This window comes from Lepidochelys olivacea (assembly GCF_965140295.1).
Source record: "Lepidochelys olivacea isolate rLepOli2 genome assembly, chromosome: 3".
Lineage (NCBI taxonomy): Eukaryota > Metazoa > Chordata > Testudines > Cheloniidae > Lepidochelys > Lepidochelys olivacea.
The window spans coordinates 39,346,453-39,358,860 of record NC_140413.1 but is presented as its reverse complement, the minus strand read 5'-3'; the positions used below and the strand labels follow the sequence as shown (position 1 = coordinate 39,358,860).

Sequence of the window (12,408 nt, the reverse complement as noted above, 5' to 3'; positions counted from 1 at the left end):
CAAAGATAATGGCCAATGGCTCTGCAATCACAGCTGCCAATTCCTTCAGCACTCTCGGATGCAACTCATCCGGCCCCATGGACTTGTGCACGTCCAGCTTTTCTAAATAGTCCCTAACCACCTCTATCTCCACAGAGGGCTGGCCATCTCTTCCCCATTTTGTGATGCCCAGCGCAGCAGTCTGGGAGCTGACCTTGTTAGTGAAAACAGAGGCAAAAAAAGCATTGAGTACATTAGCTTTTTCCACATCCTCTGTCACTAGGTTGCCTCCCTCATTCAGTAAGGGGCCCACACATTCCTTGGCTTTCTTCTTGTTGCCAACATACCTGAAGAAACCCTTCTTGTTACTCTTGACATCTCTGGCTAGCTGCAGCTCCAGGTGCGATTTGGCCCTCCTGATAACATTCCTACATGCCCGAGCAATATTTTTATACTCTTCCTTGGTCATATGTCCAACCTTCCACTTCTTGTAAGCTTCTTTTTTATGTTTAAGATCCGCTAGGATTTCACCATTAAGCCAAGCTGGTCGCCTGCCATATTTACTATTCTTTCGACTCATCGGGATGGTTTGTCCCTGTAACCTCAACAGGGATTCCTTGAAATACAGCCAGCTCTCCTGGACTCCTTTCCCCTTCAAGTTAGTCCCCCAGGGGATCCTGGCCATCCGTTCCCTGAGGGAGTCAAAGTCTGCTTTCCTGAAGTCCAGGATACTTAAAAAAAGGAAATTTCTTCTGTCATATATACCTTTTTCCACAATCTCTCCTGAAATAAATGCCCACACATTTTCTGAGAGACAAGGAAAACTACAACTGAAAGGTAGCTTGAACAGAGTTTAATTAGAGAATATTTATTATGGATTAAGGAAAGAGAACATTAGAGACACAATAAGTTATTAAAAATCAAAATATTCTTCTAATATATCTTTATATTTATAATTTTTTCCATACAAAAATCAACTCCAAAAAAAGTTTGTTGTAATTGGAAGCAGAATAAAAACATTTTTTATAGGACAATTTGTTAAAAATAAAAATTGTAAATTGATTGTACATCATCCAGTGGATATTTCAGAAAAGAAGTTTAGGAAAAAAACCAAAACCATTAAGGCCATTGAGTGCATTTTAATTACAGTTAGTGGTAACATAATTGGCTGGAAAGATGCCAGTTTGTCCTCGGATGCTTCCTTCCCACCAGTCAAACTGTGAATTTGTTTTGGTTTTGACAATTATTTTATCTCCAGCTTTGAAATTCAAGTCACCTGGTTGCTGTCCTTCAAACGAATAAAGTGCTGTCACTTCCATAGGTTTAGTCTCAGAATTCCCTAAAAAGAAAGATCAATTGAAGTTTTATTTTATTTTAAAAAGATTTTATTAACATGTTGAATTTCATGTACAGTATATTCTCAAATTCAGTATCCCTAAAAGATGGAAAGAACCACGAATGAGGGTAACAAATTCAGTGTATTATAGTTTTACACACACATACTCTCTTTCTCTCTAACTGCAGATGTGATGAAGCTCATTTTCAATACATTCTCAGACTGGTGTAAGAGCTCTAAGAGCTCAATACACGAATTGCTGGTCTTCCTCTTCAGGGGCTGAAGTCGACGTACTTTGATCGGCTTACCGTGGTGTCTTCACCGCGGTGAGTCGACTGCTGCTGCTTCCCCATCGACACTGCCTGAGCCTCTTGCGGCGCTGGAGTACAGGACTTGATGGGAAAGCGCTCGGGCATCGATTTATCGCGTCTAGACTATCGCTCTTTTTTGCTAACTTACATTCTAGTGCATTCTAAATTACACTCTAAACCTTATCTGTGCAGAAGACAGAGATTTTTCAGGGAACTAAGGACCAACCCCCACCCCATTCTGCTTCAAATACAAGATGCACTTCTTCAACCTTGCCTCTTCTCTAATATAAAAACACACAATTTTTAAGAAAACCTACCAAACAAAACACTACAGTGCACACACAGTCCTCCCTCTAAGAAGAGGATGAGAGAAAAAACGAATCACATGCAACAGATATTAGTCAATTCTTTTAATGTACTACTGGAAAGTGCTTGGATACTACAATGATTAGGGCTATATAAGAATCTGTATAGAATTATTTGTCCTATAACTAAATATATTGATATTAGACTTGTAAAAAAAATATTTATCTAACCACTACACCTTGGCGCTGCCCGCCGATCCAGCGGGTAGTGAAGACATACCCTAAGACATAGCTGAACACAGTGTGCAAAATCTTAAGAGCTATTATGGAATAACAATAAGTGTCAGGTATATTTTTTTAAGCTCTGAGTTCAATCATACCCAAATAGCACCCCATCTCCCAAATAATATATGGGTCTTTTCCCCATGATATTGGGTCATTATTATACAATCAAATCCATCTATAAAATAAGACATCAGTATGTGTAAGAAGATGTACATAAGAGTTATTCCCTCTACCTAGGTGAACCTTGCAATGGAATAATATGTATCTAAAATAAGGAATAATTCAGCAATTAAAGGAATTAAAACAAAATAGTAACACCAAAAACTGTTTTGTATGCAGACCATATTACATGAATATTATCTTACCTGAAAGTCTTTGACAAAATAAAAAGAAACTGAAGGTTTGAAAGAGTCCAGTTTGAAAGTAAATTACATAAAATCGGAAATTGTGGCCACTAGGGCTGTTGGTTAATCGCAGTTAACTCACGTGATTAACTCAAAAAAATTAATCATGATTAATCGCAGTTTTAATCACACTGTTAAACAATAGAATACCAATTGAAATTTATTACATATTTTTGGATGGTTTTCTACATTTTCAAATGTATCGATTTCAATTACAACACAGAATACAAAGTGTACAGTGCTCACTTTATATTATTTTTGTTACAAATATTTGCACTGTAAAAATGATAAACAAAAGAAATAGCATTTTTCAATTTACCTCATCCAAGTACTGTAGTACCATCTCTTTATTGTGAAAGTGCAACTTACAAATGTAGATTTTTTTTGTCACATAACTGCACTCAAAAACAAAACAATGCAAAACTTTAGAACCTACAAGTCCACTCAGTCCTACTTCCTGTTCAGCCACTCATTAAGACAAACAAGTTTGTGTACATTTACAGGAGATAATGCTGCCCACTTCTTATTTACAATGTCACCAGAAAGTGAGAAAAGGAGTTTGCCTGGAACTTTTGTAGCTGGCATTGCAAGGTATTTGCAAGATATGCTAAACATTCGTATGCCCCTTTATGCTTCGGCCACCATTCCAGAGGACATGCTTCCATGCTGATGATGCTCATTAAAAAATAATGCGTTAATTAAATTTGTGACTGAACTCTTTGCGGGAGAATTGTACATCTCCGGCTCTGTTTTACCAACATTCTGCCATATATGTCGAGTTATAGTAGTCTCGGATGATGACTCAGCACATGTTCATTTTAAGAACACATTTGACAAAATGCAAAGGTGGTACCAATGTGAGATTTCTAAAGATAGCTACAGCACTCGACCCAAGGTTTAAGAATCTGAAGTGCCTTCCAAAATCTGAGAGGGAAGAGGCGTGGAGCTTGCTTTCAGAAGTCTTAAAAGAGTCAGATGCAGAAACTACAGAACCCAAATCACCAAAAAAAAAAAAAAAATCAACCTTCTGCTCGTGGTATCTAACTCAGATGATGAAAATGAACACGCATTGGTCCGCACTGCTTTGGGTTGTTATCAAGCAGAACCCATCATCAGCATGGACGCATGTCCTCTGCAATGGTGGCTGAAGCATGAAGGGACACATGAATCTTTAGCATATCTGGCATGTAAATATCTTGAGACGCTTGCTACAGCAGTGCCATGCGAATGCCTGTTCTCACTTTCAGGTGACACTCTAAACAAGAAGCAGGCAGCATTATCTCCTGCAAATGTAAACAAACTTGTTTGTTTAAACGATTGGCTGAATAAGAAGTAGGACTGAGTGGACTTCTAGGCTCAAAAGTTTTATATTGTTTTATTGTGAATGCAGGATTCTTTGTACATAATTCTACATTAGTAAGTTCAACTTTCATGATAAAGAGATTGCACTACAGTACTTGTATTAGGTGAATTGAAAAATACTATTTATTGTGTTTTTTACCGTGAAAATATTTGTAATAAAAATATAAAATGAGCACTGTACACTTCGTATTCTGTGTTGTAATTGAAATCAATATATTTGAAAATGTGGAAAACATCCAAAAATATTTAAATTATATTGTATTCTATTATTGTTTAACAGTGCGATTAATCACAATTAATTTTTTTAATCGTTTGACAGCCCTTCTGGCCACTAATATTACACAGAAAAAGTAAAATAATGTAAGATCTCATAAATTGAAATGGATGCCTCATTTTGTGCAACTCTGAGGAATAAATATTCTAATCAACTTTGATAAATTGTAAGAAGTGATATCACAAATTAATAAAATATTGGCAAAACCGAACCCACTGAAAATGTCATGGTTAGGAATGGTGGCTACAATCAACAGGGAACTGCTCCTTATACATGGTTTACTATTTCTAACTCTCCCTTTAGAAGTCCCCAGAATATTTTAAAATATCTGCTAAATACTATTTCTAACTTTGTAAGGAAGGATAAAGGCCATGAGACGTTTGAGCCAATTTGCTTGAGCCTGACTGTGATACCCTTACACACATTTGGTAGTACCTTACTCTGTAAATAGTCCAAATGATATGAATGGTTTTCACACCGAGTATCGTACTACTCAATGTGAGTAGGGTATCACATTCTGGCCTTTTATGGTCTGATTTTTACTGGTGACTTGAGAGGATGCCAAGGAAGTTAAAATTGGATTTTTGATGGAAAGTAAGACAGTTTTAATTAATCAGCTACCACAATACATTTTAGCACACGTCACTTAAAGAACATTTATAGCTTTAAAATGCCAGATTACCAGTGCAAACACGTACTACATGACAAAGCAATCAACAAAAGCACATTTACAATTCTGAGAGAAACTCACCAATTTTTTCAGTCAACATTCTGGTACTGAAATGACTCAAACCCCAATAAAATGATATTCTTAAGTATTTTTTCTACTTTAGAGGTTTCACATTCCTGAATGTTATGGTTTAAAGCATTGAAGGAATAAAAAGGGTAAAATAACTCAGAGGAAAAATAGAAATGCAAGTGTCACCTAACAAATTACATTTTGAAGAATTAAAACAGTTATAACTTCTTTGGAAAGGCAGTTCAAATTTAAAGGTATAATTTTGTCTATTAAATGTAACAACAACACATTAGCATTGCTTATATGATCTACTCTTATAAATGTAGAACTCATGCTCTGAGCTCTTTCTCCAAACACTGTGTCATGTCTCATTTGCTATATATTTAATAATTTCCTCCCATTTCCCTGCTCGGTCTTTACAGTTTATAGTTAAACGTGTCGTTGGGCACTGAATAGCACATTCAGAGTTTGTTAATGGAGACAGGTGATGCTATTGAGTAAAAGGAGACACCTCAAAGGGAATGGTTAACACCTATGTGGCCTCCACTGGGCCCCTTAATATCATTTGTATAACCCTGTTCCCACTGTAGTCAATGGCAAGACTCCTATTGACTTCAGTAGAAGCAGGATTAGCCCATAGGTTTTCTCCCTACTTGCTGTTTACATCATCTAAATACTTGTGGATAATTATCATATCTCTCTAGCGCTGCTGTCATTGTTTAGCCAATGTATAAATATTTTAGTACTGTTAGGGTTCCCTTCCCACTCCGAACTCTAGGGTACAGTGTGGGGACCCGCATGAAAGACCCCCTAAGATTATTTCTACCAGCTTAGGTTAAAAACTTCCCCAAGGCACAAATCCTTCCTTGTCCTTGGATGGGTACTGCTGCCACCACCAAGTGAGTTAGACAAAGGTTTAGGAAAAGAACCACTTGGAGTTCCTGTTTCCCTAAATATCCCCCCAATCCTCTTTATCCCCTTTCCTGAGGAGGCTTGAGAATAATCTACCAACCAAATAGGTAAACCAGATTCTTAAAAACAGAACTTTATAATAAAGAGAAAAAAAAGTAAAAGCAGCACCTCTGTAAAATCAGGATGGAAGGTAACTTTACAGGCTAATCAGATTCAAAACACAGAGGGCTCCCCTCTAGGCAAAACTTTAAAGTGACAAAAAAACAGGGATAAACCTCCCTCTTAGCACAGGGAAAATTCACGAGCTAAAAACAAAAGATAATCTAATGTGCCTTGCCTTATTTACTTACTCTTTTTGCAATACTGAGACTCATTTTAGGATGATTTTAGGAGAAGGAGTTTTCTGACCTGATGCTTCTCTGCTTCCCCAGGGAACACACAAACAAAAAGCACAAAAAAAGCCTCCCTCCCCCGCATAGATTTGAAAGTATCTTCTTTCCCCATTGGTCCTTTTGGTCAGGTGCCAACAAGGTTATTTGAGCTTCTTAACCCCTTACAGGTAGGGAGGATTTCTAGGCTACCCTTAGCTGTACAGTTTTGACACGCCCCTCAAATCACAGACGGTTCTGGACAGCCTGTACCACACTGGCTGTGATTTCTTCCTGGAGCTCTAGGAGAAAACAGAGTTAATAAGACACATACACCTCTAGATATACTACTGATTATATAAAAACTAACAATAATTTCCACATTTCAAGGACGATTTTAACCAGTTGATTCTGGGAAACTTTCATGGGAGAGAGCACCAGCCATCTTGTTAGAAGCTCCTGAAACGTATTGTATTTCAAAATCAAAATCTTGGAGAGCTAAACTCCACTGAAGAAGTTTTTTGTTATTGTCCTTGATGGTATGAAGCCACTTCAGCGCAGCATGGTCGGTTTGCAGATGGAAACGCCATCCCCAAACGTGTGGGTGTAGCTTTTCCAGAGTGTATACAATGGCGTAACATTCCTTTTCGCTGACTGACCAGTGGCTTTCCCACTCAGACAGTTTTTTGCTGAGAAACACGACAGGATGGAATTCTTGATCCGGTCCTTCCTGCATTAAAACTGCTCCCACACCACGCTCGGATGCATCTGTGGTTACTAAGAAAGGTTTTTTCAAAGTCTGGGGCCCTGAGCACAGGGTCAGACATGAGTGTCACTTTAAGCTGGTTAAAGGCCTTCTGACACTTTTTAGCCTTAACAGTTAGTCCTGCCTCTCGTATGCCTCAAAGACCTTCCGGAGATGCTCCAGGTGTTCTGCCCATGAGTCAGAAAATATGGCCACACTGTCAAAATAGGCAACTGCAGATTCTCCCAATACCGCTAGGACACTATATACAAGTTTCTGGAAGGTGGCGGGTGCATTTTGCCGCCCGAAAAGGAGCACATTAAATTCATACAGCCCTACATGGGTGATGAAGGCTGATCTTTCCTTGGCAGATTCATCTAGTGGTACTTGCCAGTACCCCTGGATTAAATCTAAGGTAGAGATGAACTGGGCACATCCCAGTTTCTCCAATAGCTTATCTGTGTGAGGCATTGGATAGTTGTCTGGCAAGTCACAGCATTTAGCTTACGGTAGTCCATGCAAAAGTGTATTTCCCCATCTGGTTTGGGAACTAGAACCACTGGAGATGACCATGCACTGTTAGAGGGGCAGATTACACCCATCTGTAGCATGTCCTGGATCTCCCGTTCTATAGCAGTTTTAGCTTAAGGAGACACCCCGTAAGGTTGAGCTCTAATTGGGCGAGCATAACCTGTGTCAATGGAGTGGTATGCCTGTTTGGCTGAGAACATTGGCGCACAGCTCCTTGATCTGCTGTTGCTGCATATGTCCGAGGGTCATTGGAAGGTTCACCTCTTCCTCGCCACAGTCACTTTTTTCTTCATAGCAGACACCTTCAGGCCACTCAGCGTCATCTCCTCCCTGAGCTGTAAACTGACAAACCTTTAATTCTCTGGAATAAAAGGGCTTTAGAGAATTAACATGGTACACCTTAGGCTTTAAGTTTGAGGTGGGGGATGCTATGATATAGTTAACAGCTCCCAGGTGCTCTTGGACCGTGAATGGCCCTTCCCACTACGCTTCCATCTTATGGTCCTGGAGCGCCTTCGAGACCATGACCTGGTCTCCTACTTTGAAGGAACGCTCTCTGGCATGTTTATCATACCAGGCTTTTTGCTCTTCCTGAGAATCTTTTAGGTTTTCTCTAGCAAAAGCTAAAGAGGTTCAGAGGGTGTTTTGTAGGTTGTAGACAAAGTCCAGAATGTTACTTCCTGGAGAAGGCGTAAAACCCTCCCATTACTGTTTCACCAACTGTAATGGCCCCGTAACCTTGCAGCCATACACAAGTTGAAATGGTGAAAACCCTAAACTGGGACATGGTACAGCCATGTAGGCCACAAGCAACTGCTGCAACACTAGTTCCCAATTGTTGGAGTGCTCATTCATGTATTTACGTATCATTGCCCCCAAAATTCCATTAAACTTCTCCACCATGCCATTTGTTTGATGATGGTAAGGGGTGGCAACCAAGTGGTTCACCCTATGAGTTTCCCACAGGCTTTTCATGGTCCCTGCCAGGAAATTAGTTCCTGAATCCGTAAGGATATCAGAGGGCCAGCCTAACTGGCAAAAATGTCTGTTAGTGCCTGGCACACACTTTTAGCCCTGGTGTTCCTTAGAGCTACTGCTTCTGGCCATTGGGTGGCAAAATCCATGACAGTCAGTATGTACTGCTTTCCTCTGGGTATCTTTTTCGGGAAAGGACCCAGAATATCCACAACTACTTGCTGAAATGGAATCTCAGTTATGGGGAGTGGCTGGAGAGGGGCTTTGACCTGGTATGGGGTTTTCTCACTCTTTGGCACATCTCACAAGACTGGACATAAGTAGAAACATCCTTGCCCATTCCCTCCCAGTGGAATAACCTCCCCAAATGGTCTTTGGTCCTTTTCACCCCAGCATGATCACTAGGATGATCGTGGGCTAAGCTCAAGAGCTTTACCCAGTACTTAGTTGGAACAATCAACTGTCTTTGAGGATGCTAGTCCTCCTGGTGCCCACTAGAAAGAGTTTCCTTGTATAAACGTCCTCTTTCTACAACAAACCAGGATCGATTAGAAGATTAGACACGATTATGAAAATTAGATCGATTAGAAGAGCTGAGAGGCGGTGGGTTGCTCCGTGCCACCATCCAAGCTCCCTGGAGGCTTTCATCTGCTTCCTGTTTGGCCTGGAACTGTTCCCTTGATGCTGGAGACATCAGTTCCTCACTGGATTGTGGACTTGTGCTTGGTCCCTCTGGAAGCGATGCAGGTGATGGGGCTGTTTCCATGGACTGTGAACCGCTCTCTGCTGGTGCACTAGGTTGTGTTTCAGGCTCCAGCTGAGCCTCTTGCGTAGGTTTATCTGCTGCTGCCAGGGCAGGCTCGATGGTGCTAGTACTTTTAATCTTTCCTCATAAATTAATCCTTCCAACCTCCTCATGATTTTTGTTGCTCTTAACTCCCTGAGCTCTGACTCTGGACAGCTTTACACAAAATAGTTGCACTGGTTTAACTAAAATCAGTTTTTAAATTGAATTAATGAAACAAGTGCAAAACCCTCTGTGTGAACACACCTAAATCAATACTCAAATGGCTCAGTTCAATTAAGTTTATCTCAGGGAGTTCAGAGAAGAGCAAGAAAAATTATTAGGAGGTTGGATGGGTGGACTGACTGAAGAGGAAAGATTAAATAAACATTGACCAACCAATGACAACAGGGTTGGAAAGACATGATAATTGATAATTCCTAGGGAGGAAGTTCATGGCCACATCCTACTTTCACTGAAGTTGATGGGAGTCTTGCCACTGACTTCAGTGGGAGCAATACTGATTTCTTAGTAAGTGTGGCATAAGGGAATACCAGAAATTGCCTCTTTCCTGGCTGAAGTTGCAGTGACCTCTGAAACGCTGTGCCGATACAAATTTATGTTCGTGGGTGTGGATATTCACAGATATAAATTGGTATCTGCCGAACTGCAGGCTTTCCCGGGAACCGCAGTGGTGAAAAGAGCAGAATGTGAGACAGTCATTCCCAGGAGCCAACGCCCCGTGCTGGCAGATTAGGGGTCTGGAACACATGAGTTATGAGGAGAGGCTGAGGGAACTGGGATTGTTTAGTCTGCAGAAGAATGAGGGGGGATTTGATAGCTGCTTTCAACTACCTGAGAGGTAGTTCCAGAGAGGATGGTTCTAGACTATTCTCAGTGGTGGAAGAGGACAGGACAAGGAGTAGTGGTCTCAAGTTGCAGTGGGGGAGGTTTAGGTTGGATATTAGGAAAAACTTTTTCACTAGGAGGGTGGTGAAACACTGGAATGCGTTGCCTAGGGAGGTGGTGGAATCTCCTTCCTTAGAAGTTTTTAAGGTCAGGCTTGACAAAGCCCTGGCTGGGATGATTTAATTGGGTATGGGTCCTGCTTTTGAGCAGGGGGTTGGACTAGATGACCTCCTGAGGTCCCTTCCAACCCTGATATTCTATGATTCTATGAAGCTGACTAATTAAACACAGCCTTATTCTCCATACCCATCATAACCTAGCTGATCAACACTGCCATCAGCTAGAACTGTTAAATTCTGTCAGCTACTTCTGGTTTTGCTCCAAGCCTGCCTCACCAGACCTACTCACACAGAGCAAAGGCAGACAGGCTGAGCAGCAGGGGATGTAAACTGGGCCTTTAAGGGAGCACAAAGGCTGAGCAGGGCTGTCAGGGGAGAGAAGCAGGAGGAGGAGTGCAAGGAAGCTAAAATGTGAGAGCTATGCTGTGCAAGATGGGCTGGAGTCTATGTAGGGGAAGAGGAACTCTGGAAGGTAGAGGGGACGCAGTATGTATGCGCCACTACCTCAACTCTTACTGACAAAACCATCCCTTACCTCTGGCCCTTCAGAACTCTTCACTGGGCCTCTGCCCCACAACCCTTCCTGGCTGTCCCTGACATACCACCTGAGCTGGCTGCATGCTATCCAGCTGGTCCAACTCCAAACTGCACCCAGAGAATGTCTGTATCTGCTGGTGCCTCATACCATCCACTTCCTCACCCTTATGTCCAGCCCTGATACCAAGTGATGGGACCTGTTGCCACCTAATAAAGGCAAAGAACCCCAGTGGGCCAGCTTGTACTCCACTCTGGTTCCATGGCCCACCAGGGAAATTAGATGGCAGCTCTTTCTTGGAGCCATGAGCACAAGTGTGTACCTGGTCTGGTTTATGAACTCTCCCAACAGCTGTCCCTTTTGTGACGAGAGGGAGACCCTGGAGCACATCTATGTAGAATGCATCAGGTTGCAGTGCCTCATCTGGCTCCTCCAGAACCTTACTGAGGTTCTGGCTGCATTTCTCCCAAAGTCCTGACTTATGCATACCACATCTGTGGCCCCACAAAATATTGGGACCGCCTCATCAACCTACTTCTGGCGCTAGCCACGATGGTCATCCATCATATCAGGAGGACGAAGTTGGACAAGGGTCAGGGAGAGCTTTGTGACTGTGGGACCAATTTCTGGTCCCTTATCCAATCATGCCTGCAGGCAGAGTTCATCTGGGCAGTATCCATTGACTCCCTAAATGCCTTTGAGGAACACAGGGCACTTTCGGGGGGTTTCTGCTCCGTGTCCTCATCTGCTATTTTTAACCTTTGACCTCACACCCTTCCTGTTTTCTCCTTTGATGTCCCCTGTCTGGAACTTGGACTTAGTGGTTCCTCTCCCTTCGATGAGGGGCAGGGCATTTAATTTTGGGCAGATCTAGGACTTCAAAAAGTACTAAGTTCTGTGCATTTTAAGAAGTGCTATATGTGATGATGTAAACTGTGAGGAAACATCTTAAACTTGTTTTTCCTCTTAATTTCCATTGGACAGAATATGGTTTGAATATCTACTGCACTATATATTAGTTTGATCAATATCATAGAATCATAGAATATCAGGGTTGGAAGGGACCCCAGAAGGTCATCTAGTCCAACCCCCTGCTCAAAGCAGGACCAATTCCCAGTTAAATCATCCCAGCCAGGGCTTTGTCAAGCCTGATCTTAAAAACCTCTAAGGAAGGAGATTCTACCACCTCCCTAGGTAACTCATTCCAGTGTTTCACCACCCTCTTAGTGAAAAAGTTTTTCCTAATATCCAATCTAAACCTCCCCCACTGCAACTTGATATATGACATATGATATAGACATAAAACACTGATATACTACAGTGGAGAATATATGTTTTATATTTCACAAACTCAATTGTAATAAAATATTCTAAAGTTTACTGTCAAAGTTAACACTGTTCATTTTATAGTGGAAAAATGAAGATTTCTGAATACATGAAAACCTTTGAAACAGGACTGCATCTCTTAAAACATCAAATTTCCAGCTCACACAAGATGGTGCTACAGTGCTACATTCAGCATCGGATGTCTAGAT

At 41.4% G+C, this 12,408-nt stretch overlaps 2 protein-coding genes across 3 annotated transcripts in view; one reads left to right on the top strand and one right to left on the bottom strand.

Annotated features, from left to right (window-relative positions):
- ACP1 (acid phosphatase 1) overlaps positions 1-12,408 on the top strand; it is a 192,917-nt gene that overhangs the window by 61,332 nt on the left and 119,177 nt on the right. The window lies entirely within an intron of this gene.
- The window catches only part of SH3YL1 (SH3 and SYLF domain containing 1), a 102,300-nt gene continuing 90,868 nt past the window's right edge, over positions 977-12,408 (bottom strand). The window contains exon 10 of the mRNA XM_084622621.1: positions 977-1,318. Within this exon, the coding sequence (XP_084478747.1) occupies positions 1,119-1,318 (200 nt within the window). The 3' untranslated portion in view covers positions 977-1,118. The remainder of the gene's footprint in view (positions 1,319-12,408) is intronic.